Source organism: Emys orbicularis, chromosome 1 (genome assembly GCF_028017835.1).
Source record: "Emys orbicularis isolate rEmyOrb1 chromosome 1, rEmyOrb1.hap1, whole genome shotgun sequence".
Taxonomy (NCBI): domain Eukaryota; kingdom Metazoa; phylum Chordata; order Testudines; family Emydidae; genus Emys; species Emys orbicularis.
Window position 1 is genome coordinate 171338022 of NC_088683.1, and position 27368 is coordinate 171365389.

At 43.3% G+C, this 27368-nt stretch overlaps 1 protein-coding gene across 1 annotated transcript in view; it reads left to right on the plus strand.

Annotated features, from left to right (window-relative positions):
• Positions 1 to 27368, plus strand: part of BBX (BBX high mobility group box domain containing) — a 193107-nt gene that overhangs the window by 95006 nt on the left and 70733 nt on the right. Inside the window, exons 4-6 of the mRNA XM_065419519.1 lie at positions 7817 to 7987; positions 10038 to 10280; positions 16017 to 16215. Coding sequence (XP_065275591.1) covers positions 7826 to 7987; positions 10038 to 10280; positions 16017 to 16215 — 604 coding nt within the window. The 5' untranslated portion in view covers positions 7817 to 7825. The remainder of the gene's footprint in view (positions 1 to 7816; positions 7988 to 10037; positions 10281 to 16016; positions 16216 to 27368) is intronic.

Below are 27368 nucleotides of genomic sequence, written 5' to 3' on the forward strand. Positions count from 1 at the left end.
CCGGTCCTGCAGAACATCCACAAGGCGCCGGAGCGTGTCCGTTTGCTCCCTCATTAGTCCAAGCAGCGTTTGAGTCGCCTGCTGGTCTTCCTGCCGCCACCTCTCCTCCCGTTCCATGTGTGATCGGTGCATTTGGGACAAGTTCTCCCTCCACTGGGTCTGCTGGGCTGCCTGGGCTCGGGAGCAGCCCATAAGTTCCGAGAACATGTCCTCCCGTGTCCTCTTCTTCCTACGCCTAATCTGCGCTAGCCTCTGGGAGTGTGATGCCAGGCTGGGTTGGGAGACAGTCGCAGCTGTGGGAATGGGAAAAAGGGAGTGAATTCCTCAGAAAGATAAATTTAGTTGTGAACAAAGAACATAGTCTTTCTCTGTGAACAAGACTATGCACAGCACCTATCACATGCGCACTCAGGACAAGGTCGAATTTTCGGCCTTCGCATTCAGTGCCTGGGGTCTTGCAGTGCACATCAGAGAAGCGGGGCAGGACACCGGAATTTGTGTAGCAGGCCGACATGGTAAGCCGTAGACTTGTGGCTGCTTAAAACTTTAATAGTAGCACTGGCCTCCTTTCACGTTGAAAGCAATGCCAGTCCCTGCTGCCAGCAATCCGGCAAGCATGAACTCTGCCCCTGTCCCACCCCTTCGCGGCTGTCCCAGGGAAAGATCACTGTATGCTGCCCCTCTCCAGCCTCCACCGCGTGGCTGTAAGCCGCCGGTTACAGTTCTGTAAAGGAACAGGCAAGCAGTCCCAATACTAACATTCCCCTACCTAATTCAAAGCAGGTCACCATGAGCGACATCACTCTGATGAGGATTTCAGAGACGGAGAAAGAAAGGATGCTTCGGGAAAGCCTGCAAAGACCAGGGCCGTATGCCGCCATGCTCTGCAGGGCAATGATCCCGGAGTACTTGCTTGTCTTCTGGCGCGGAAATGTTTGCTACTACGGAGGACCCAATAAGGCCGCTCTCCCCAGGAACCTGATGCAAAGGCTTTCCAATTACCTCCAGGAGAGCTTCGTGGAGATGTCCATGGAGGATTTCTGCTCTATCCCCGGACATATAGACAGGATTTTACTGTAGCTGCACTGGCAGGGACTAAACAGTAGAGTGGCTTGGGCAGAACAATCATGCTAAACCGGACATTGTTAGATTTTTTTTTTTAGTAGTTGCACTGCCAGGGACTGAACCGTTAAGCGCCTAGGGCAAAGTAATCATGCAAAACCCATTGTTAATATTGTTCTGTAAAAAATAAATGTTTAGATGTTTTAAACACTTACTGACTGATCCTTCCCCTGATTCCGTGTCCGGGTTAACGGCTGGGGACGGTTGGTAGGGGATCTCTGTAAGGGTGATGAAGAGATCCTGGCTGTCGGGGAAATCAGCCTTGTAAGCGCTGTCGACTGCCTCGTCCTCCTCATCTTCTTCCTCATCTTCCCCGTCCGCTAACATGTCCGAGGAAGCGGCCGTCGACAATATTCCATCCTCAGAGTCCACGGTCAGTGGTGGGGTAGTGGTGGCGGCCGCACCTAGGATGGAATGCAGTGCCTCGTAGAAACGGGATGTCTGGGGCTGGGATCCGGAGCGTCCGTTTGCCTCTTTGGTCTTCTGGTAGCCTTGTCTCAGCTCCTTGATTTTCACGCGGCACTGCGTTGTATCCCGGCTGTATCCTCTCTCTGCCATGGCTTTAGAGATCTTCTCATAGATCTTTGCATTCCGTCTTTTGGAGCGCAGCTCGGAAAGCACGGACTCATCGCCCCACACAGCGATCAGATCCAAGACTTCCCGATCAGTCCATGCTGGGGCCCTCTTTCTATTCTGAGATTGCACAGCCATCTCTGCTGGAGAGCTCTGCATCGTTGCCAGTGCTGCTGAGCTCGCCACGATGTCCAAACAGGAAATGAGATTCAAACTGGCCAGACAGGAAAAGGAATTCAAATTTTCCCGGGGCTTTTCCTGTATGGCTGGTCAGAGCATCCGAGCTCGGACTGCTGTCCAGAGCGTCAACAGAGTGGTGCACTGTGGGATAGCTCCCGAAGCTATTAGCGTCGATTTCCATCCACACCTAGCCTAATTCGATATGGCCATGTCGAATTTAGCGCTACTCCCCTCGTTGGGGAGGAGTACAGAAGTCGAATTTAAGAGACCTCTATGTCGAACTAAATAGCCTCGTGGTGTGGACGGGTGCAGGGTTAATTCGATTTAACGGCGCTAAATTCGACATAAACTCCTAGTGTAGACCAGGCCTTAGAGGGTAAAGTTAAGCATGTGTACAAGTCCTTGCAGGGTGAGAGCCTGAATCCCCAACCATCTCTCCAAAAAGTTAGCCATAGAGAGGCTTGCCAGCCCTGACTTTTTCTTCTTATGTAGAGTGTGCCTTCTCTTCCAAGATGAATTACAAATGCAACAGTGGCCATACTAATTTTGCAGGCACCTCATTACCTTTTGTGATTTTTCCCATGAGGTGTTGTGGCGAGGTGGAGTCAAGAGAGCGTTTTTTATACTACTATTGATGGCAGTGTGGAATGGTTATTGGAGACCTATTAATAGTTTTGCATCAGGAGCTGAGATCATTGCCCTTAGTGTGTATCATCACCATATGTTTATAGAGCTGTGTGAAGAACAAAGAAATGTCATTTGTAGTCAGTGTAAACTTTCCATTAGACCTGGCTATGTTTATTTGTACATGAGCAATTCCCTGTGTAGGAAACAATCAGCTACTATGCTATTGATTATATATTAAGAAAAAAGGATAAACATAAGAGCCTAAAGATTCAACTAAATGAATTCCATTAATGTTCAGTTAATCAATAAGTAAGCAATGGTAGTAGAGTACAAGATACCATTAACTTATTTATGTGTTCATTTGAACTTTAATTGGATTTTATCCAGTGTGGTAATACTGTAAGTAGCCAAGAACTTAATATTTCCCTAATTTTTCCTTTCAAGTTCATGTGGATTAGAGGTATTTTTTGCTGTCCTGTTAAGCAACCCTTGGTAATTTACTAACTGTGACTATATGTCATTATGAGTATACTGTATCTGTGGAGCACATGGGCAGAATGGAGAGAGAACCTATTCAAAAGAAAAATGTTCAGCATGTGGTGTCTCAGCTTCAGTCTGCCAAAGAAAAGTCTTATAGAATTTGGTAGAGGCTGATATCCTTTCTATACAACATTTACATCCACCTATGGAATTCTCTGGCCTTCCTCTTGTGAGAGACTTCTGCCAGGAGAAGAAAGTACAAGGGATCATTCTCAGTAGACACCAACAAATTAAAACTACTGTGAAATGTGTAGAGCAAAGATTATGTAAAATAAAATCAGCTCCCCCCTCCCCTAAAAAAAATCAGAAAAGCTAAAATATTACAAAAGAGTGATCCAAATAGCTTGAAAATGCCTGCTGTGATTTTCCTCAAAGTTGGTGGGAGGGGAATGTGTCTTGATGGCACAGGATATAGCTTTGCGTACTTCATGAGGACATTTTGTTTTGTTTCCTTGCCCTGCTGCCAAGTTAGAGGGAAGACTGAAAGCTGGCCTTGTTGTGGCCCTGATCCTTCTCCCACTGAAATCATGGCAAAACTCCCATTGACTTAAGGGGTACAGGCTCAGGCCCTATCAGAGACTACTCCAGCCTCGATGGAGGAGAGACCATGTGTGTCTCTCTAAAGAGATCTACCTCTCTAATATCCAGGGGTTTGATTGATTTTCGTACCACAGACCTGAGTTTCTTGTTCCCTTGTTATGGTGAGCTGGTAGCTGCCTTATTGAGAGTCTCATAATAGATGCATCATAATGACTGCAAGGGTAAAATATATCACAATTTAAAAAAAAACCCTAATTATTGTAACTAAATTCCAGGAAGCTGAATATTCATTTTTACCCATTCAGTAATGTGCAGGACAATGAGTACTCAATTCAGTTAATTGTTTTTAAGGGATAGTTAGGTACTCAATGTTTGGCCTGTGTATAGGGAAAATATAAACAATCATTTGTGAGCAAGGGACAATAATAAATAAAGATCATGACGTGAATCCCTTACGGATTTTAGAAATGGCTAGTGCTCGGGTCCTGTTTTCACTTGCCTTTTCCAAAACTACTTGCTGGATACATTTTCAGATATAATTGAGAATACTTATAAAACATGCTGTGGGATTACTTATCTTTTGTGAAGATTTATCTTAATCCTCTTTAAAACTCGGGGGAGCAGAAAACTGCCTGTTAAACTTGATTTTTGAAATAGTAATGAGACTTCTATAGTGCCGGTAATATAATTTTAAAAGAAGTATTGGTTACAGATAATTATCAGTGAAATAACTGACATGAAAAGCAGGTCTTAAATTAGCATTAATGGGAAATCAAGATGATACACACAACAATAAAGTAAGTATCTTATGGGAAAGTTCCGAAGCATCCAGAACTGAAGGGGTCCCTGATGTGTTAATGTGGAGAAAGGAACGAATAACAATTCGAATGCACATGTGTGAAATTATCAAAATGGTACACATGTTCCCAGTTTTAAAATTACTGAACCAACTTCTTTTGAAGTTGATTTTTTTCCTTTTTCATTGAGGACTATTGAAATTACGCAAGTTAGAACTTCTTGTGGTAGCTTCTGACCTTTGGTGTGCGTGTTCCTCAGTGAAGCTTTGATCATATGGGGCCAAGTGGCTTATGTCATCTCCCCCTACCCCCTCTACCATCATGTAATTCTTAAGTGAACAAAAGGATATTGCCCAAACTTTAACAAAAACCACGTCTTGGATGAGATGATGCATGGAAAGTTCTATCTTGAAAATACTGCATTGGATTCTTTTACTATGCCAACCTGTATTCTGTTGTGGCTCCCTGATTCTCAAGCGCTCTGACCCAGATATAAGTTAGGCTGCTCTAACTTATGAAATCTGTTTATGGATGCTTTCCGACCATGTGTCAGTAGAGAATTGGTGTAGTGGAGATGAGCTCTGCCCTCTCCCTCCCCTGACACAACTCCTGTGCCAGAAGGGGGCACTTAAAGGGGCTTGGCAATCTTTGTGCAAGTAAGTTTCCCCCAACAAGGAATTTCTCAACTGCTCAGAGGCAGCCAAATTATGTACCCTTATGCAAAGGGGGACAGAGCTGGGGCTGAGAATCTGGCACAATATTAAGAACTAAAAATTGTGTTTTGGAATGGAAATGTAATTTGGCCCCATCCAACCCCTCTTCTCATTCCTGACGGCCCCCTGGGAACCCCTGCCCCATCCAACCACCCCTTCTCCCTGTCCCCTGACTGCCCCCGGAACCCCTGCCCCTGACTGCCCCCTGCCGGCCTATCCAACACCCCCTCCTTCCTGACTGCCGCCCCCCCGGGACCTCTCCCCCCATTCAACCCCCTGTTTCCCCCCCGACCACCATCCACACCCCCGCCTCCTGACCACCACCCCAAACTCCCCTGCCCTCTATCCAACCCCCCCCCCTGCCCCCTTACCGCACTGCCTGGATCACCGGTGGCTGGCAGCGCTACAGCCGCGCCGCCTGCCTGGAGCTGGGCCACACTGCCGCTGCCGCCACCACCGCACAGCACAGAGACCGGGTCAGGCCGGGCTCTGCAGCTGTGCTGCCCCAGGAGCTCACAGCCCCGCTGCCCAGAGCATTGCACCAACAGCGGAGTGAGCGAGTTAAGGCTGCGGGGAAGGGGCTGGGGGCTAGCCTCCCGGGCCAGGAGCTTGGGGGCCGACCAGGATGGTCCCGCGGGCCGTAGTTTGCCCACCCCTGGCCTAGAACTAAAAAGTCATAGTTCTGCAGTTACGTTCCAAAAGCAGCATCTTCACCATGTTGCCTTCCTGCCCTTAAATGATTATACATCTTTCCCAATAGCCAAACCCTTGCCCTATTTGAAGTTAATGATGAAATTTCCATTGGGACCAAGATTTGGCCATTATTGTTAGCTTGCCACTGAGAGATGACCATTAGCCTTTCAAAATCTTCCACAGATATTTTTACAGGCTATATACGTTATCCATTGTCTAGATTCACTCGTTTTCCTATGTGGTTTTTCTGGTTACCATCAGTATAATCTTTGACTCTAAAGATTAACATGTTAATGTCATGTTAACAAAAGGATGCAAATGAACAAACCAAAATAGTTCCATAAATAGTTGCTAACTCTTATCTTGGATACACGGAGGAAGGGTGGATTGAGTTAAACCAAGGCAATTTAAATAATTGATTTTAATCAACTTTTCATTTGTACTTCAGTTATTTTCTAAAGAAAGGTGCATTTTCATTGGTTGATATAACCATTAAAACACATAACTAAATACAGCCTTTATAGTAGATTTGGTCCTTTTTTTTTTTTTGGCTACCTAGGAAGGTACACTATAACTATATATAATTATTTGAGCAATCATATAGCTTAATATTTTCAGATTCTTATTAATTTTACATTTTTAGTATGTTAGAAAATAGTGAATGATACTGCTTATTTAGTAGATTATTAACTTTTAGCTCATGATTTCTGTCAAGCTGTGTTAGGATGGCAACTGGGATTTAATTAAACACACAAACCAGCATACAAAATTTATTTTTAATAAACAAAACGAGCCTTAGTATATTACATGAACTATTGTGCCATATTTATAAAGCTTAACTTCAAAAATTAGATGTTTTCCCCCTGAGTCTTTCTTTATATAGAAAAGCAGCCTTTAACTTCGAGGGTAGAGGGTCATGGATACAGTATATTTATTTTTATATAAATGTTTTAAGAGATTATAATAAATTTAGGCCTTAACGTATTAAATTCAGACTTCATTTTAAACAGGTGTATTTTTCAAAAAGAAAAACTTATTATTTGAATTATGAAATAAAAAAATCCAATTTAATTTAAAACAAAATCTGATTTTTTTTTCTTCAAAAAAGAATCATTGATTTGTATCCAGTGTGCATGGAGGGATATTATGCCTTATTTCAAGATGCACCTCGTTATCAGATCTTATAAGCAGCACCTTAAATTGGATGTTAACATTCAATAATTATGTATTTCAATAAAAACAGATCTGAGACATTTAATATGAAATACAAATATGCAAGAGTAGTGGATAAATATGATCTGTACTGTGTGGGTGTGCACTTCATTCTTTCAGGGGGGGCTGTATTGTGTACATGTTCATGTAGACAAGCACTTTGAAAATGTTTTTAGTGTAATTGCTTGTTGTTTGCTTCAAATTCATAATTCATCCCTTTAGGACTGGGAGTCGGATTTCTCTACTGCACTTGATAATGGCACTGGGGAAATCCTGGTTCATGGTGTCACAGGATTAAAAATCATCATTGCTAAATATAAGTGCATGATTTGCAGATGAGTGGCTAGCAAGATGTTCTGGTCCTAAAAGGAGGTTCCTGGCTTGACAAAATATGAAATACTGCAGTAGACAGCCTTGGGAGAAGCTTGAAGCCTCTTGCTGATTCACTTAGCTGGTGAAGTGTGAATACTTTGAACTGTAGATTGGGCAAGAGTGTGTTTGAGAGCTAGATAGGGCTAGTGTCCCCATTATTACGTAGTCATAATCAGTGTCACGGGTTGATCTGGTAGCTTGAAGGGAGTGTTAAGACAAGAAAGGATTAATCCACAGCGAGCTCTCATAATGCCATATTAATAACTTATTAAATTAAATGTCCATATATAGTGTTGTAAAAAAAATTGAGAATCTTGTATTTGATAAACCTCTGAATTGGGTATTAGTTTGTTCAGCTCTTTACAGGATGATCATTTATGCTTAACATACATAAGTGATCTGCATGAATTTGGTAAAATGACTTTTGTGTCTATTTTTGCATGGCAGGTCACAGTAATGAAAGGCAGTAATCGGAATAAGGATCATTCAACAGAAGGAGAGGGAACTGGGAAACGACCAAAGAGAAAGTGTCTTCAGTGGCATCCACTACTTGCAAAGAAAATCCTTGACTTTTCTGAAGAGGAGGAGGAAGAAGAGGAAGAAGAAGATATCGATAAGGTAGACTCTCCCTTCCAAAAGATAAGCCCTTAGTATTACTCCATTTGTGTTGAGAGGCAGTCCAGTAAAGATCTTTGAGTGGATCATTGAGAGTCAGGAGCATGGCTGATAAAATGATAACTTTCTTGGGTGTGGAGGGAAAAACATCATTAGAAATGTGTGACATATTTGAGGATATTTATGTGTTTTGGATTTTGGGTTAGCACTCATTTTATCTTTTATTAAACTGTGAGGAAACAAAGAACATCAGAGTGGATTTATAGTAGGCTGAGGAAACTTAAAATTTCAGTGTATATATTTAATTTTTCAAATTAAGAAGTTTACCAAAGGTATAGTCAAGGTAACTCAACCGGATGAAAACGAACAACCAAGATTGAATTTATTACTGCACCTGTGAACTGCAGTGTCTGGTCTTCCAGAAACTGATACTGTTTTAAAGGCAAATTCAGCTCTTAGTTGCTTTTATAATCTGAAATAACTCCATATTCGTTTACACAAGTGTAACTGAGAGAATTTGACCCTAAATTGTTGATGATGGGCCAAATTCTGTTTTTATATATTTTTCTTCCACCATGAATATAGCCAGTGAAAAGAAATGGCAATTTGCCTTTGCAGAGATATAGGGATAAGCAGCAAATAATTATACAGTTTTTAGTTTCATTCATGTCTTTTAAAAATATGATACACATCTCATTTTACACTTATTCTGTAACAAAGATGCTGGCAAAAACTTTTTAATTGAATGTGGTATATCTTATGGCCTAGACTTCACAGGATGCCTTAAATCTATTGTACTCTTTTTTTTTTTTAAAGGAGTTTAGTACAGAGACAATGATATCGATGGTTTAATATCTTCAAGTGATGGAGTCGGTGAGATCTGTCAACAACTTTTGCTACCATTGCCCACAAAATTTGACTCTCTTCTGAGATATTATGGGCACAGATGGGATGGTCCATCATTGGTTTACTACTTTGTCTTTGGCATTGTTCACAGAACCTGGCCTCAGTTTTCTTCCCCGAAGGGCCTAGCATCCCAAGGGACACAGCATGTGGAGTCCCACAAGTTTACTGTTTGTCCTGGTTGATGAAGGATGGGTAGGGAAGACAGGAGAGATCATGATCTGCAGTGTCCCCAAGACACAGTTAATACTCAGATCCACATCTCCTTGATGTCTGATAGAGTTGTGTTATGGGGGACGAGGTTGGGAGCAAACTGGCTTAGGCCAAACATGGATAAGACAGAGTGATGCAGATGGGAAGGGAGAAGTAACTAGAGAAATGCATTGAGGCTGTGAGGGTGAGTTCTGATGAAGGTGTTCCCTCACCTTTGCCGATACAGTTTATATTGGCAGCATCCTATTTGCTCCACAACTCTTCTGTACTATTAAATGGGCTTCCATGTTATATAATAGTACTATTATGTCTATAGTTGCTCCAGAAGTTTTGACTCGTCTTCTGTGAGGTGGGTCTTGCCACAGGGACTCTTACATCTATGAGCTCAAGGCTGAATTACTGCAGTGGTGTTCCAGCTGGGGTGACCTTCTGAAAAGCATTCGGCAACTTTTTAGTTATTGTACAGAACGGTGCAGCAACACAACTTTTGAGTGGGAAGAGTTGCTGGGACTACAGAGCGCCAGTCCTCTGTGCTAGCTAACTGTTCATTTCCAGTGGCAGTTCACACTGTTGGTTGCAAACTACATGGTCCAGGCTAAGTTAACTAAGAGATCCTTTCTCCATTGTTGCATTGTGACAATTATGTAATAGGTTGCTCTTGCTTTCAGTGCCTGAGGTTGAACTCTCCAGGCTGGTGGCAGAGAATGGCCCTCACCTGTTTCCTCTCTTAATCTGAGCTCAAGTCTGGGAAGAGAGTTTCAGAGTGAAACTTTGGCTTGAACAAGCTTTTTCTGTAGACATATTTTGGGAAGGCCGTGTGCGTATCATTGTTTTAGTTATATATATGCATGTACAAATTTTAATATAATGGGTGACGCTTATCCATGTTTTATTGACTGATTTATTTTTTTTAACATTTCTCTTTTGGTGCTAATAGGTCCAACTTCTTGGAGCTGAAGGTCTAGAGCACGATGCTGATGAAACAGAAGATGATGAATCCTCAGAGCAGCGAGCCCGCAGGCCAATGAACGCATTTCTCTTATTTTGCAAACGTCATCGCTCCCTTGTGCGGCAGGAACACCCCCGTCTGGACAATCGTGGTGCTACCAAGATATTGGCAGATTGGTGGGCTGTTCTAGACCCGAAAGAAAAGCAGAAATACACTGACATGGCCAAGGAGGTATGTACTATCCCAATTGTGGGTGGTTGTCAACTGAATTTGTGCAGTAAATGTCTTTTCTTCTGTGCATTATAATGTCTTAGCATTTAACATGATATAAATGTGTCACATGGTATATCAGAAATTCTCTGAAGTGCCATTTTCTAAAGTAAGACTCTGTGCCCTGTGGTTTTGTACAGTGCTTTAATTTTAAGTTTGTTGGTGTGTTACTGTCACTAATGCTCGTGTTATTTTGAATCAGAGTGCAAGGGAAGCAGTCTGTTTGTATCCAAACTATCCTGCCCTTGGTAATCTTCTGAATGCACTGGATATAGAGCATAGAGCTCATGATACAGCATTCATATGATGCTAGCATGTAAATGGCATGTCATCGTCCATTCAGAAAGGCGTGGCAGGAATGTGCCCAGTGAAGGCATAATTAAAAGTCCATTCCATGTTAATCAACAGTACTGATAGATGACATTATCTTGAACTGTGCTTTTCCTATTGGTAATAGAGCCTGTTAAACAATCCTTGTTGAACCAAAAATTCCAAAAACATAGCCTATTTTTTTTCTTTGGTAATAAAATCATTGTTCACCAAATAGTTTTGCCAAATAATTTTTTAAGCTGCCAGTGGTTCATGAACTGTTCACTTTGCGTATTCGTTGTTTTCTCTCTGGTATGTAATTGATCAGGTGGCAAGTGTTGCTATGGCAGAATCCAATCCCTGAATCCGTGAACAATATGTCATCAAATTCCCTTATCTGGGAATCCCGTGAGAAGTCCCTCATTTCATAAAATGTCTGTTTTATCTCACAGTTTAAATGTGAGGTTTTCTGTGGGAATAACTTGCCTAGTAAATTGGTCCCAAAAAGATTTCAAGTGCTGACGTTGGAGTGGGTTTGTCTGTAGCCAGTTATATAGGATAGACTTCTTAGCCCAAAACAGAAGATAGTAATTAGTTGTTTAACATGGATTGTATGGAGAACTATGGAGTTCGACATCAAACAAGGCAACTGCTGGGGCAATGAAAAAGAAGAACACTATGTCTGAGCTCATGGACTATAGAATAAGCGGTAGATGAAGCCTGAGACAGAGCTATTCTTAGGACAATTAAGGAGACAATTATCCATAACCTGTGCATATTATTTAGGATCATTTCTTTCTGTTTCCAAACACACATGAAGTTTGGATACCTTGAGGGAGCTGTATTAGATCATGTGGATCTCTGGAGATCTGCTTATTTCTGGAGCTTCTGTCTTGGGATATGTTCAGAAATAGTAAGCACTGTTCATGGCATAGATATACTTTATAAATAAAAAAAATAAAAAGCAGATGTAAACAATTTCTGAAGCACCCAGTATTGTTCACAGTCTGTGACAGGGTACTGAGTTAGATGAACTATGGGTTTGTTCCTGTTATTGCAGTTCCTAATTTATTTTACCTTCCCACTTTAAATTAGGCAGTGCTTTTAAAAATTAAGAAAAAGTCAGGGAAGAGATATAATACATATATTGAAAAAAGGAAAGAGGAAAGTTTTTTACTCTTTTTTTCAAAATAAGTAAATCTAATGTACTTTCTTTCTTTCTTTAATACTTTCTCTTGCTGAAAGAAACTTTTATTTAGTAAGGGTTGGGAGGGGAATAATTGCATAACTCATGAGAAGTGACAGATCTGGAACTATTAATCATACTATTATATGTCACTGTTCCTGTAATGAGTTAGTTTTTCTTGGCTTTAAGAACACATTGTGCATTCGCTATTGAAGAGAAACAATATATCCAAGGGAGTTCAGATCATTAAAATGAGTTCCAAGAATGTGTAGAAGATATAAAGCATATAATTTTTATTCTTCAAACAGTTGTTCAGTACAACAATAATAATTAGCAACAATAGTCTACAACTGAATATCTTTAGTACCTCTTCATAATCAGGCTCACATTATAAAATAAACATAATCAACTGAAACCTCATTTTGAACTGTATTACTTCATATTATTTAGTGCTTGGGTTTGTTGTGGGGATTCTCAAGTGGGGTAACACAAACCTGTTAAAAAGTGTTGTTTGCCTTTTCCTAAAGACAGGCAATTTACAGGCTAGCAGGTGGCCACCAATAAGAGGAAAGAATAAAATTACTTTCATATTGCAATTTTTTTTCTAATTGTTAAGCCATCTAAACTAACTGACACATTTCAAAAAAATATTATTTGAAATATTTCATAAAAGCTTTTCACTGTGGTGGTATTCCACCATTGCTGTCATCAGATCTCAAGATTTTTACTGCAAATGGTCAAGCTTTCAAAATTGGATGCCTAAAGTTAGGCATCTAAATAAGTGTTCTGAATTTCCTCAGAAGTGCTGAGCACCCAGCAATTCTCATGGACTTAAGCAATTTTGAAAATCCGGTCATTTATATAGGTACCTAAACATGAACTTAGAAGCCTAGCTGTAGGCACCAAGGCTGGATTTTCAAAGGTGTTCAGGCACTTAAAGGTGCAGGTAGGTTCCTAATAGGATTTTCAAAGCTCTTAAGCAGACTGAGTGCCTAACTCTCATTGCCTTTCTATGGGAATTAGGTGTCTAATGAACTGAGGCACCTACTGGGAATTTCAGAAGTGCCTATCTGAATCTTTAGGTTCCCAAGTACCTTTGAAAATCTGGCCCCCAGTTTTAAAAATCTTAGCCAACAATTCTGAGAGTACATGGAATTTTTGTTAGTTTAAAATATGGAAGTCAGTGGAAGTTCTGCTATTGTCTTCAGTAGGAGTGACGGCATGCTTTTGATTTGTATCCTGTAACCTTTGTAGGTCAGCTTCAACTTAAACTATGAAACTTTTATTGCACAAGGGCAAAAGCTCAATAGCTGCTAAATACTTCTGGCAGATCCACATGTGCTCACTGCCATTTGTTACCATTATAGTTTAGAGTGAAAGAGCCATTTTCTCCTCAGTAAAGGTAGTCCTTATTCCCCAGTCACTTACAGCTTGAATTGTACATAAATATGTTTGTCTATTTTAATTACCTGAGTGCACTAAAGGGATAGAGTTCACCTCTTAAGAATGCCTCCCCATCGCTCCTTTTATATTTGGGCTAGAATTTTTCAAATAGCTTTTTAAAAAAAAACAGAAAGGGCATTAGTGCTAAAGCCTTGTTGGAAAACAGTTAATTTTAAAATATGTCTTTGAATCCACAATATCTGGGCCAGCAGAATTGTTTGGCCTCTTTCCTGTGGTGAACAGCCTGATGAATACAGACTGTTGCCACTCAGCAACAGATTTGAACGCTTCTCACTGTGAGGACTCTTTCAGCTATTTCACAGACAAGCTCAGACTCAGACCTTGTTTTGCGGCTGCTTTGGAAGCAGCATCAAAATGAGAAGAGACAAATATTATGCCTTCACCAATGGAGTTTTGCTAGATATGCTGGGAGAGATGTGGACCATGACATGCATGTAAACCATGTCCTTCACAGTGTTGCCAAAACTCTTGGTGTTTTTTTGGAAAGTCCAAGCTCCTGGATTCATGTGATTTGTGAGAATATTACTTTAAAAAAAGAGAGAGAGAGTGTGTGTGTGTGTGTGTTAAATTTCTAGCGTTCATGTTTTCAGAGAAAAGCTGGAAACAACAATATAATACTAATGCCTATATTTTCATCAGTAGATCTCAAAGCCCTTCCCAATATTTTGATCCTCACTGTGAGGTAGGGAAGTGTTGTTATCCCCATTTTGCAGATGGGGAACTAAGGCACAAGAGGCTAAGTGACTTTCCCAAGTTCACTCAGGAAGTCCATGGCAAAGCAGCGAATTAAACCCAGGTTTCCCACGTGCCAGGCCAGCACCTTAACCACTGGACCATCCATCTTCCCAAAACCACAAATTTTGAAGGCTCAAATCCCAGAAGGGAAATAGAGACCCAGATTTTATTATTTTAAATCAATCTCATGATTCATTTTTTTTTTCTTTGAGTGTCTGTGTATCCGTGTCACCCCGGATTTGTGAATTTTGAATGCTTGGTGTTGGCAATACATGGCTGACTGAAAGCCAGCAAGGGAGCACTGATGGAAATTTTTAATGCTTCTTCCAAGAGGTGCTGGCAGTCATTAAACAACTAATGACTAGGCCCTCTCTCAAGAAAACATCCTGTGCTATGAATAGCCATATCAGTTACAGTGCTGCCTGGAGCCATCTATTTTTATTTTTATTTTTATTTTGTTTTAAAAATGTTTATTATTTTTAAGAAAAGAATTAAGCATCTGTCAGGACACATTCAGATCCTACTTGGCCTCCCAAATCATTACGAATAGTTAAAAATGAATGGTAATTAAGCAATAGCCAGGAGTTTTGTAATACAAAAATATGAGTAGGTGATGTATTATGATCCTGTGGGGTTATATACTTTAGTGCTATTGGGGACTCTGTGCTTTTAACTGTGTGAGCAGGAAAACTGATTCATGAGTGGGCTTGATGTTCTAACAATAGCAAGTAAAGCTGTGTGTGTGTGTGTGTATGTGTGTGTGTGTGTGTATGTGTGTGTGTGTGTGTGTGTGTGTGTGTTCTTGATGATGCTATTTTCATGTGATGCACATTCACTATAAAATGAACTCTTCAAGCTGAATTAAAAAAAAAAAAGGAGGAGGTGCCACAGTCTTTAATTTTCCAATCTAATACGTGTTCCCCATTCAAGATATACAGAGAGAGAATATGTGGTCAGCAGCACCTACAAATTGTTTATAGGAAAGCCTACAAATAAATAAAAATAGAACTTCACACAATGTATTCACATAGTATTTTTGTTTTTCTGAGGTGAATCATCTATATCCATGCTACAATCTGGAGGCTGACAATGACAGTTGATAGATTAAGATGGAAATGAAAGTATAAGAGACACACATGCAATGATAATACTGCCACAAAGCACACAGGGTTTTGCAATTCACATGGATATTGATCTGGGAAAGCACTGGAGTATCTCTTTTAGAGGACGTGGTTTTCAAAACATTTATTACCTGTTTCCATCAGTAGCCAAAGGATTTATTTTCTTTAGTTTTATTTGTGTGCAATATTTTTTTAAAGGAAATTCAGTGCTTTTGTGCGAAAAGTGGTTGGACTGATGTCACATGAATGACTGGAGCACATGGTACTGCACATGCTTTGAGTGTTCAAGGCCATAGAAAGTTTTCAAACAGCCACAGTGTATTCTAATGCTAAAGATCGCTATGCATGGTGGTAAATTCTAATTATGAGCTCGGAGCAAAGTATCAGATGCACTGTCACAGAAAATGAGACAGTATCTGTAAGTAACAGTTTATTTTCTCATGAATATACCTGGCTTTGAAAAGAATATAACTAAAATATTGTAAAATACAAAGTTGTCATCTTCCCCTGCTCCCCCCCCCCCCCGAAAAAGTGTATGCAGAGCAAGGAGCCATGAAATCTTGCCACATTTATCTCCAAATGGTTTATTATCAAGCTACTGATAACCAGTAAGGAGAGGAAAAACTCTTGCTATTTTTAAATCCTGCTGTTTAATAACTTAATCTTTTAGGTTTGGCTTGGTGGTCAGAGTGAATTCAAAGTACAGGTTTAGAGATATGACTAAGACCTTTGATGAAACTCCACAATTAAGAGCATAAAAGACTATATGCTGAATTGAACACTCTAGTGAGCAGGGTGCTCTCCCATTGTCCTATAAATATCAGATTGCCATGTCTGATATGAATATTTTCCTTACCACTTATTTTTTCCTTTCCTGTCTAGTACAAAGATGCATTTATGAAGGCAAATCCTGGCTACAAGTGGTGCCCTACAACAAACAAACCTGTGAAAACCCAGTCATCCACTGTTACAAACAGAAAAAAGCTATGGGCCTTCCCGCCAGAATCTGCAAAAGATTTACCAAGTCCCAAGAAAGTGGCAAAGAATGAAGAAATGCCTCAGCTGAACTTTGGAATGGCAGGTGAGCTTTATGTCCTTGTTTCCTGTGAGTATTGTCGCTGTCACTGATGGCATTAAGAGAGTCTATCCTGAAAGACAATAAGACTAGCTTTCTTTATTCCAAGCCTATTATAATTCCATGTTCTCCATTCCATGTTACAATTATAGACCCTCATGCAGGGAAGCGCCCCTGTTTAGGACCACACTGAAGCCTGTGCTTAGGTGCTATATGGTGTTTTGAGTAGAGATGGACTTAAGCACATAAGCTCTATCGTAAATCAGGGCCAGAGATCTGACAACATCTAAAAGTGGGGCAGTTTTTGGTCTGGATCCAAATTTTGCAGCTCTGGCCCACCATTAGTTAGTTAGAACTAGATCTTTTCACTATACATCAAAAAATTATACTATTGATTGTATGCATTTTCTTTCTGTAATTTCATGTGGCACTGTGCTATGTTTATCAATCTCATGTCAACAGAAATGATACACTGGTAACTACTAAAAAAAACTTGGAGTTTTTAACAAGCAGAGTGGTCAGAACTTTCAGGATCAGGTCTTTGATTAATACAGGCTCTAATGTGCTTGAGTATTGGCAACTTCAAAACCTAAAACTGGTACAGACTGGAAGTGATTTAGAGGGAATAAAACAACCTCTTTTTCTCCCCTCCCTCACTTTTGTTGAAGTCAACATTTACACAGGATGTTACAAAACATTTCAAACTTGTTTAGCTTGTGCTCTGTGTGTGACAGATAAGACAAACTCTCTGCCCTGGAGAGCTTACAGACAAAGGGGTAGGGGAACTTTGTGTGTGGGATGGGATTGAAAGGATAAAAAGCTTGTATCCATTTTTGCCCAACCCAGTGGTATGAGAGTTCCCATAATGAAATCGCTCCTCAGCATGAAGGAAATGTGAAATGTATTTCAAACTGAAGTTTGTCATGCTACAAAGCTACATAATGTGTGATGCTTGTTATTTGGGAGCCCAGCATCAGATACTGTAAATCCCTTCGTTCCATTCTGCTTTTAACATCAGAAGAATAACATTAACCATCTTTAAATGTTCTTGAGATTGCGTGATCAGCAGCTTGCATGGCTTATTCCTCATGAGTGTAACCACCTCCCCTCTGTACACAATAAACCCCTACAATATCCTTTAGTATAAACAGAGCTCATAGACTCATAGACTTTAAGGTCAGAAGGGACCATTGTGATCATCTAGTCCAGGGGTCGGCAACGTTTGGCACGCGGCTCGCCAGGGTAAGCACCCTGGCGGGCCGGGCCAGTTTTATTTACCTGCTGACGCGGCAGGTTCGGCCGATCGCGGCCCCCACTGGCCGCGGTTCGCCGTCCCGGGCCAATAGGGGCGGAGAGAAGCGGCGCGGGCAAGCGATGTGCTGGCCGCGGCTTCTCGCCGCCCCCATTGGCCCGGGACGGCGAACCGCGGCCAGTGGGGGCCGCGATCGGCCGAACCTGCCGCGTCAGCAGGTAAATAAAACTGGCCCGGCCCGCCAGGGTGCTTACCCTGGCGAGCCGCGTGCCAAACGTTGCCGACCCCTGATCTAGTCTGACCTCCTGTACAATGCAGGCCACAGAATCTCACCCACCCACTCCTGTAACAAACCCCTAACCTATGCCTGAGTTATTGAAGTCCTCAAATCGTGATTTAAAGACCTCAAGGTGCAGAGAATCCTCCAGCAAATGACCTGTGCCCCACGCTGCAGAGGAAGGCGAAAAACCTCCAGGGCCTCTGCCAATCTGCCCTGGAGGAAAATTCCTTCCTGACCCCAAATATGGCGATCAGCTAAACCCTGAGCATGTGGGCAAGATTCACCAGCCAGCACCCAGGAAAGAATTCTCTGTAGTAACTCAGATCCCACCCCATTTAACATCCCATCACAGACCATTGGGCATATTTACCTGCTAATAATCGAAGATCAATTAATTGCCAAAATTAAGCTATCCCATCATACCATCCTCTCCATAAACTTATCAAGCTTAGTCTTGAAGCCAGATATGTCTTTTGCCCCCACTACTCCCCTTGGAAGGCTGTTCCAGAACTTCACTCCTCTAATGCTTAGAAACCTTAGTCTAATTTCAAGTCTAAACTTCCTAATGTCCAGTTTATATCCATTTGTTCTTGTGTCCACATTGGTACTAAGGTTAAATAATTCCTCTCCCTCCCTGATATTTATCCCTCTGATATATTTATAAAGAGCAATCATATCTCCCCTCAGCCTTCTTGTGGTTAGGCTAAACAAGCCAAGCTCTTTGAGTCTCCTTTCATAAGACAGGTTTTCCATTCCTCGGATCATCCTAGTAGCCCTTCTCTGTACCTGTTCCAGTTTGAATTCATCCTTCCCAAACATGGGAGACCAGAGCTGCACACTATATTCCAGATGAGGTCTCACCGGTGCCTTGTATAACGGTACTAACACCTCCTTATCTTTACTGGAAATACCTCACCTGATACATCCCAAGACTGCATTAGCTTTTTTAACGGCCATATCACATTGGCGGCTCATAGTCATCCTGTGATCAACCAATACTCCGAGGTCCTTCTCCTCCTCTGTTACTTCCAACTGATGCTTCCCCAATTTATAACCAAAATTCTTGTTATTAATCCCTAAATGTATGACCTTGCACTTTTCACTATTAAATTTCATCCTATTACTATTACTCCAGTTTACAAGGTCATCCAGATCTTCCTGTATGATATCCTGGTCCTTCTCTGTATTAGCAATACCTCCCAGCTTTGTGTCATCCGCAAACTTTATTAGCACTGTCATAACTATAAAGGGAAGGGTGGCAGCTCTCCTGTGTACAGTGCTGTGGAATCCCTCCTGGCCAGAGACTCCAAATCCTTTTACCTGTAAAGGGTTAAGAAGCTCGGGTAACCTGCTGACACCTGACCCAAAGGACCAATAAGGGGACAAGATACTTTCAAATCTTGGGGGGGGAAAGGCTTTTGTGTGTGCTCTTTGTTTTAAGGGGTTGTTCGCTCTTGGGACTGAGAGGGACTTGTAAATGTACCTTTTACCAGAGTGTTTATCTTTGTTTGCTGTACTTTGAACCTGAGACTAGAGGGGGGTCCTCTGAGCTCTTTAAGTTTGATTACCCTGTAAAGTTATTTTCCATACTGATTTTACAGAGATGATTTTTACCTTTTTCTTTAATTAAAAGCCTTCTTTTTAAGAACCTTATTGATTTCTCCTTGTTTTAAGATCCAAGGGGGTTTGGATCTGTATCCACCAGGAGTTGGTGAAAGGAAGGAGCGGGGAAGGGTCAATTTCTCCTTGTTTTAAGATCCAAGGAGTTTGGATCTGTATTCACCAGGGAATTGGTGAGAGGTTTCTAAAAGCTTCCCAGGGTAGGGAATGGTGGCAGCGGACCAGAACTAAGCTGGTAGTTAAGCTTAGAAGTCCTCATGCAGGCCCCCACACTTGTACCCTAAAGTTCAAAGTGGGGATACAGCCTTGACATGGTGGCACAGCGGTGGAGATCGTTTTAAACCCAAAAGCCAGTAAGATTTTTTTTTTCCTTCTAGCTGCTTAGAAAGCAGAGCTGAAGGTAGATGCATATCTTATCTCTCCTTGCCTGAAGGCAGAGGTGTTAAGTTTTTTTAACAAGGGGCTTTGTTAAGAGAAGGGTCAAAGTACAGCAAACAAAGATAAACACTCTGGTAAAAGGTACATTTACAAGTTGAGAAAACAAAGTAAAACTAAGACGCCTTGCCTGGCTTTTTACTTACAAGTTTGAAATATGAGAGACTTGTTTAGAAAGATGGGGAGAACCTGGATTGATGTCTGGTCCCTCTCAGTCCCAAGAGCGAACAACCCCTTAAACAAAGAGCACAAACAAAAGCCTTTCCCCCCCCCAAGATTTGAAAGTATCTTGTCCCCTTATTGGTCCTTTGGGTCAGGTGTCAGCCAGGTTACCCGAGCTTCTTAACCCTTTACAGGTAAAAGGATTTGGAGTCTCTGGCCAGGAGGGATTCCACAGCACTGTACACAGGAGAGCTGCCACCCTTCCCTTTATAGTTATGACAAGCACATTCCCACTTTTTGTGCCAAGGTCAGTAATAAAAAGATTAAGATTGGTCTCAAAACCGATCCCTGAGGAACTCCACTAGTAACCTCCTTCCAGCCTGACAGTTGACCTTTCAGTATGACCCGTTGTAGTCTCCCCTTTAACCAGTTCCTTATCCACCTTTCAGTTTTCATATTGATCCCCATCTTTTCAAATTTAGCTAATAATTCCCCATGTGGAACCGTATCAAATGCCTTACTGAAATTGAGGTAAATTAGATCCACTGCGTTTCCTTTGTCTAAAAAATCTGTTACCTTCTCAAAGAAGGAGATCAGGTTGGTTTGGCACGATCTACCTTTTGTAAAACCATGTTGTATTTTGACCCAATTACCATTGATCTCAATGTCCTTAACTACTTTCTCCTTCAAAAATTTTTCCAAGACCTTGCATACTACAGATGTCAAACTAACAGGCCTGTAGTTACTCGGATCACTTTTTTTCCCTTTCTTAAAAATAGGAACTATGTTAGCAATTCTACAGTCGTACGGTACAACCCCTGAGTTTACAGATTCATTAAAAATTCTTGCTAATGGGCTTGCAATTTCATGTGCCAGTTCCTTTAATATTCTTGGATGAAGATTATCTGGGCCCCCTGATTTAGTCCTATTAAGTTGTTCGAGTTTGGCTTCTACCTTGGATGTGGTAATATCTAACTCTATATCCTCATTCCCATTTGTCATCCTACCATTATCCCTAATCTCCTCATTAGCCTCATTAAAGACTGAGGCAAAGTATTTGTTTAGATATTGGGCCATGCCTAGATTATCCTTAACCTCCACTCCATCCTCAGTGTTTAGCGGTCCCACTTCTTCTTTCTTTGTTTTCTTCTTATTTATATGGCTATAGAACCTTTTACTGTTGGTTTTAATTCCCTTTGCAAGGTCCCTTAAGAGCCGTAAGCAACCCAGAAAAATTAAGGCTAGGCATTTAAAGTGAAGGTAGTCAATCTATGCAGACGGAGTTAAAACTGGGCAACAAAACAATCACTAGATTTCTGGCAGGATCTGATACATTGAATGAAAAGGATCCACCATCTTCCCTAGAGTAAACAGCAGTCATCTATAAACAATAATAGGAAGGCTTTACAATTCCCGGTCCTAATGCTGCAATTAATTATGCCTGTGCTTACCTCTGCTCATGTGAGCAGGCTACTTGTGTGAATAAAGTTAAGCATAGTTCTTCTTCAAGAGATGTCCCTGTGGGTGCTCCACTCCAGGTGTTGGTGCGTCCCTGTGCCTTCGCTCGGAGATTTTTACAGCAGTACTCATACCGGTCGCACACACGCAGAGCTTGCCCCTCCGCTCTGAGTGTACCTTAATAGTACGCATGCGCGACCAGTCTCCTCAGTTCCTTCTCTACCGTCCCCGGCCTGAGACGGAGCTCAGCAGACTCGTTAGAGAATTTCTTCTCTCCCTTGTTCAACTTTTTTCCCTCTTAGTTTAGCTTACCAGTATTAGTTAGGTACTCTTTGCCCTTCTCTTCTCTTCAAAAAATAAATTAATTAATTAATTAAATAATTTTTTTTGTTCCTGTCAGCACAGCCACTTCCGACATTCCTGGCTCTCCAGGTTTTAAGCGCTGCTCTAACTGTAATGATGCCATCCCTCTTTCAGATGGCCACTCTAAATGGATTAAATGTTTGGGGGAGTCCCACATCCCACCAAAATGTGCCCACTGCAGCAAGTTGAAATCCCGGGCACGCGAAGACAGGGAGCTGCGGTTAAAACTACTCCTGCTGCAAAAATCTCTCGGACCAGCCTCAGACCCGGGCTCTGACTCTGCTGGACACTGACTCTGCAGCCCCCCTGCTTCAAAGAGACAAAAGAAAACTTCAAAAAAAAATCAGTCTCTGTCACCTGCAAAGGGTATTCACAGGGACAAGCCTTCTCCGGGTACTGCTTCCCTCCCTGCGCTCCCCCGGCTGAGTCCCTTTGATGTGCCGGGCTCCTCCGGCGCTGTGTGAAACCCTCCTGCGGCTGCGGGAGTCACGTTAACCTCCGGTGCTGAGGCTTCAGGCTTTCAGTTGCCTGCCTCTCACACGGCACCATTCGGCACCGCAATGGAAGCGGTGCCGACGCATACTAGCTCTCCCAGCACCGCCAGCCTTTGAGCTAGCCAGCAGTGACAGAACGCTCAGGACACCGGTGCAGAGGAATCCCTCCTCACAACAAATTCCTCTTGCTCAGCCCTCCCCTGACAGAGGCGCTGCGGCACCGCAATTCACACACTCAAGGGACCTCCTGGTGTCACCTATCTTGCAATCACCCCTACTTAACACCTACTTCTCTCCGGACACTCAGGCAAGGTCCGCACAGCTTTCCTCCAGTGATGAGGAATCTGGGCTGCAGGGAGAATTTTCACCTTATCAGATCTCCCTTCCACAGACCCCAGTCAAGAGAGGTCATAGAAAAGCTGCCTGTCCTACTCCCAGGGCTGGCTCCAGGCACCAGCTAAAGAAGCAGGTGCTTGGGGCGGCCAATACCAAGGGGCGGCACTCCGGCTGCTATCGGGGTGGCACGTCTGGGTCTGCAGCGGTAATTCGGCGGCGGGTCCCTCAGTCCCTCTCGGAGCGAAGGACCTGCCTACTCCGAGGGTCCTGCCCCCTTGTGCGTGAACCCCTGGATGGCACCACCCATGCCCTTCCCACCACAGTGGCAATATTGGGCTCCATGGGCTCCTTATACTCGGGACCACACTCGTTGTACCACTGCAGCTAGGTGTGAGATCGGCTCGGTACCACCAGCTGACGACCCTGCCACTGACTCCAGACACCAGGCAGCCCTGTCACAACGATAAGAGCAAGCACGGCCTGCCTCTAACCCGGTAGAACCAGTTGTTCCGCCTGATGAAGCATTGCTTCCTCCTCCCCTGATGTCTTCGGACAACTTCTCAAAATTTCAAGACCTCTTTAAAAGAGTTGCCAATGAGCTACGAATTAACCTGGAGGAAGTCCCTGAACAGCAGCATGAGCTAACCAACATCCTGCAGCGCTCTTCTTCTTCTGGAATTGCATTACCTATCAACGCAGCCCTTTTAGAACCTGCCAAGGCCATTTGGCAAACCCCGGCTGCAAGCCTGCCTACCTGTAAGAGAGCGGACTGAAAGTACTTTATTCCTTCCAAGGGCTCGGAATTCCTGTTTACTCACCCAGCACCAAACTCGCTGGTAGTAGGCACAGTTAACCAAAAGAACAAACACTAGTTTCCCTGCTCCACCCCTTCCAACAAGGACAGTAAGCGATTAGATCTGCTCGGACGTAAGGTATATGCTTCTTCCACGTTGCAGTTTCACATTGCTAATTATACAGCCGTTCTAGCAAAGTACGACCACAAAAATTACAATAAATTCATGGACTTTATTGATCACATTCCTGAAGAAAAGAAACAACAATTTACAGCCGTAGTTTCCGAGGGACAAATCATCTCCCACACTGCTCTTCAAGTTGCCCTTGATGTGGCCAATACTGCGGTACGGTCCACTGCCACAGCAGTTGTGATGCGCCAAGGGTTATGGCTCTCGTCCTCTTCCTTTCCCCGGGAGGTCCAGAGTACCACTGAGAATCTCCCCTTCGACGGTGACAAACTGTTCGCCTCCACCACAAATGACGTACTCCACTCCATGAAGGACTCCAGGGCAACTCTCCAGTCGTTAGGAATTCAAATCCCTACGACCAGAAGGCGACAATATAGATATCACTCTTACCAGCGACCACACTACCCCACGTACACCCAGCAATTCCATAGATCTCACGAGCAACAGCAACACCAGAGAGCCAGATACCAACGCCGCTTTCCCAACTCCTCGGCAGCATCTCAGCCCCCTCTGACCAATAAGCAAATTTGAAGCCTTGGTCAAGGGTATAGAAAACGATATTCCCACTTCAGCGCTTACACCGCCTGCCCCTATTTTTGGTCACTGCCTACGCCCATTCTCCTATCAATGGCAAAATATTACTACCGACAAGTGGGCTTTAGAGGTCGTCACAGTTGGCTATTCTATCCCTTTCCTATTCCCTATTCCCCGCCTCCCACCCACCCACCCTCCCCGTCCCTCTTCAGGGACCCCTCTCATGAGCAACTCCTCCTCCTATCTCCTTCAATTGGGGGCAGTGGAAATCAGTGGAACAACACAGAAGGAAAGATTTCTATTCCCGTTACTTCTTAACAGAAAAGAAAACCGGGGGATGGCAACCGATCCTCGACCTCAGGCTTATCAAATTTATCAAGAAGTAAAAGTTCAAAATGGTTACCCTCACCACCATAATCCCAGCGCTGGAGCAGGGCGATTGGTTTTCAGTCCTCGACCTACAGGACGCCTATTTTCATGTGACTATTCACCCAGCCCATAGATGTTTTCTTTGTTTTATCCTCGATTCAACACATTTTCAATACAGACTGTTGCCCTTCGGCCTATCTACCGGCCCCCGAGTTTTCTCCAAACTCCTAGACGTGGTTACTCCCACCTCAGGAAACAGGGGGTTATAATATTTCCTTATCTCGACGATTGTCTCCTCAGAGCCTCAACATTCGATGAAGCTCTTCAATCCACACAGCTTACCATCGCTTGCTTCCTTTCCCTTGTCCTACAAATAAACAAAAACAAATCCACCTTATCTCCTACCCAACAACTGGAGTTCATAGGAGTGCATCTCGATTCCAGAATGGGAATAGCGTCTCTCCCGCTCGATCATTTCAACACCATAAAATTCCTGGTTACAAAACTCGCAACAGTCCCCAGGTCACTGCACGAGACTGCCTGCAACTATTAGGCCACATGGCCTCGTGTACTTTTGTGTTAAAAAATGCACGCCTATACATGAGGTGCTTCCAAACTTGATTGGCCACGGTTTACAGACCGAACATACATGCTGTAAACAATCCTCTATCCATACCCTTCAGAGTCAAAGACTCCCTCCAATGGTGGACGGTTCCTTCCAACCTCTGCTCAGGAGTCCCTTTTCTCCAGGACTCCCCATCACTCATAATGACTACCGATGCATCCCTCATGGGATGGGGAGCACACATGTCCCACCACACAGCCCAGGGCTATGGTCTTCCACCGAAGCCTCCCTACACATAAACATCCTAGAACTGCGAGCCATACGCAATGCCTGCCGTCACTTCCTCCCATTCATTCAGAACCAACATGTTCGGATAATGACAGACAACATTGCATGCATGTTCTATGTCAACAGGCAGGGAGGGGCTCAATCTCACTTGCTTTGCACGGAAGCCGTGAAGCTTTGAAATTGGTGCCTCGCGAACAACATCCGGATATCAGCCGCCTATCTTCCCAGGGCCCTGAATACCACCGCGGACGAACTAAGCAGACATTTTCCCTGGGATTACAAATGGGAGATAAACGACACGATCATACGCAATATATTCCGCGTTTGGGGCTATCCAACCCTGGACCTCTTCACGACTGCGAAGAACAAGAAATATCCCGAATTTTGCTCCAGAACGGGATTGGGCAAACATTCCTTAGGAGATGTGTTCCTGATCTCATGGGCTCATGTAAGCTAAGGTATGCTTCTCCCCTCCTCCCCCCCAATACTGGTTCTCCACAGAGCTCTGACAAAGATACGAACAGATTGTGTTACGGTAATTCTGATTGCCCCGTCGTGACCCAGACAACCGTGGTTTCCGTTCCTCACCAGAATGTCAATTCGCCCACCGATTTCGTTGCCCCTCACTCCGAACCTCCTATCACCGCAACACGGCCAATTTCTTCACCCCAACCTGTCCATGCTTCACCTCAAAGCTTGGTTCCTACATGGTTCTCCCAAAACGAACTAGTACTTATTAGATCTTAAGCAATCTGGCCTTTCTTTCAGCTCGGTCAAAGTCCACTTAGCTGCTATTACAACGTTTCATGACAAGATCGACGATACCTCTGTTTTTGCTCATCCAATCACCAAACGTTTTCTCAAAGGACTCCAATCCCTATACCCGGACATTAAACCTCCTACCCCTCCATGGGACCTTCATTTAGTATTATCCTGCTTAACTCAACAACCATTAGAGCCTCTAGTCACTTGCTCCTTCTTACACCTCTGTATGAAAACAGCATTCTTAGGGTTTGGCTACACTTGCAGCTGTAGAGCGCTTTGGGTTAAACCAGCCTTCGGAGAGCGCACTAGGGAAAGCGCTGCAGTCTGTCCACACTGACAGCTGCAAGCGCACTGGCATGGCCACATTTGCGGCATTTGCAGCGGCATTGGGAGTGGTGGATTATGGGCAACTATCCCAGCGTTCAAGTGGCTGCAACATGGTTTTCAAATGAGGGGGGTGGGGTGGAGTGTGTTGTTTGTATGTGGGGGGGGGGGTTTGCAGTGCTGAAAGTGTGTCAGCATGCTATCTTGTAAGTTCAGATCCCCTAGCCCCCCTGCCTCTCACTCAGTAAATGTTTGCTTTGCCCCGTTGCAGATAAGCAGCCGCTGTCTGAAACGGAGCTCTGAAAAGGCACTTCCGCATTCCTCAGCCGATTTCACAACAAAGAGAAGAGAGGCCACTTGACTTAAGGGATGGGATGTTTCCGGAGGCCAGTCAGAGCGCTGTAACGTAACTCCTCGTTCACATTGGCCCTGGGGTGTCTCAGCCAATACGCAACAGCCGTTATCCCTCTCGTGGAGGTGGAGTACCAGGAGTGCTCTAGCCAGGGAGTCAGAGCTCTCTACGTGCCTTGCCAGTGTGGACGGGGAGTAAGGTAGAGCGCTCTGGGAGGCTTTATTGCGGTATAAAGTGCCAGTGTAGCCAAGCCCTAAGTGGCAATCACCTCCGTCAGAAGTGCAGGAGAAATAGCAGCTCTCATGGCAGACCCACCTTATACACTATTTTTTAAGGACAAAGTTACCCTCTGACTACACCCCAAATTTCTTCCAAAGGTGCATTCATCATTCCACATCAATAAGCCGATACACCTACCAACCTTCTTTCCTAAACCACATGCAAACTCTTTTGAATCCACAATGCATACGTTAGATGTACACAAGGCTTTGTCCTTCTATTTGGATAGAACCAAGTCTTTTAGGAACTCTTCTAGACTCTTTGTCTCCATTGTGGAGCGCTCCATAGGGACACCTATTT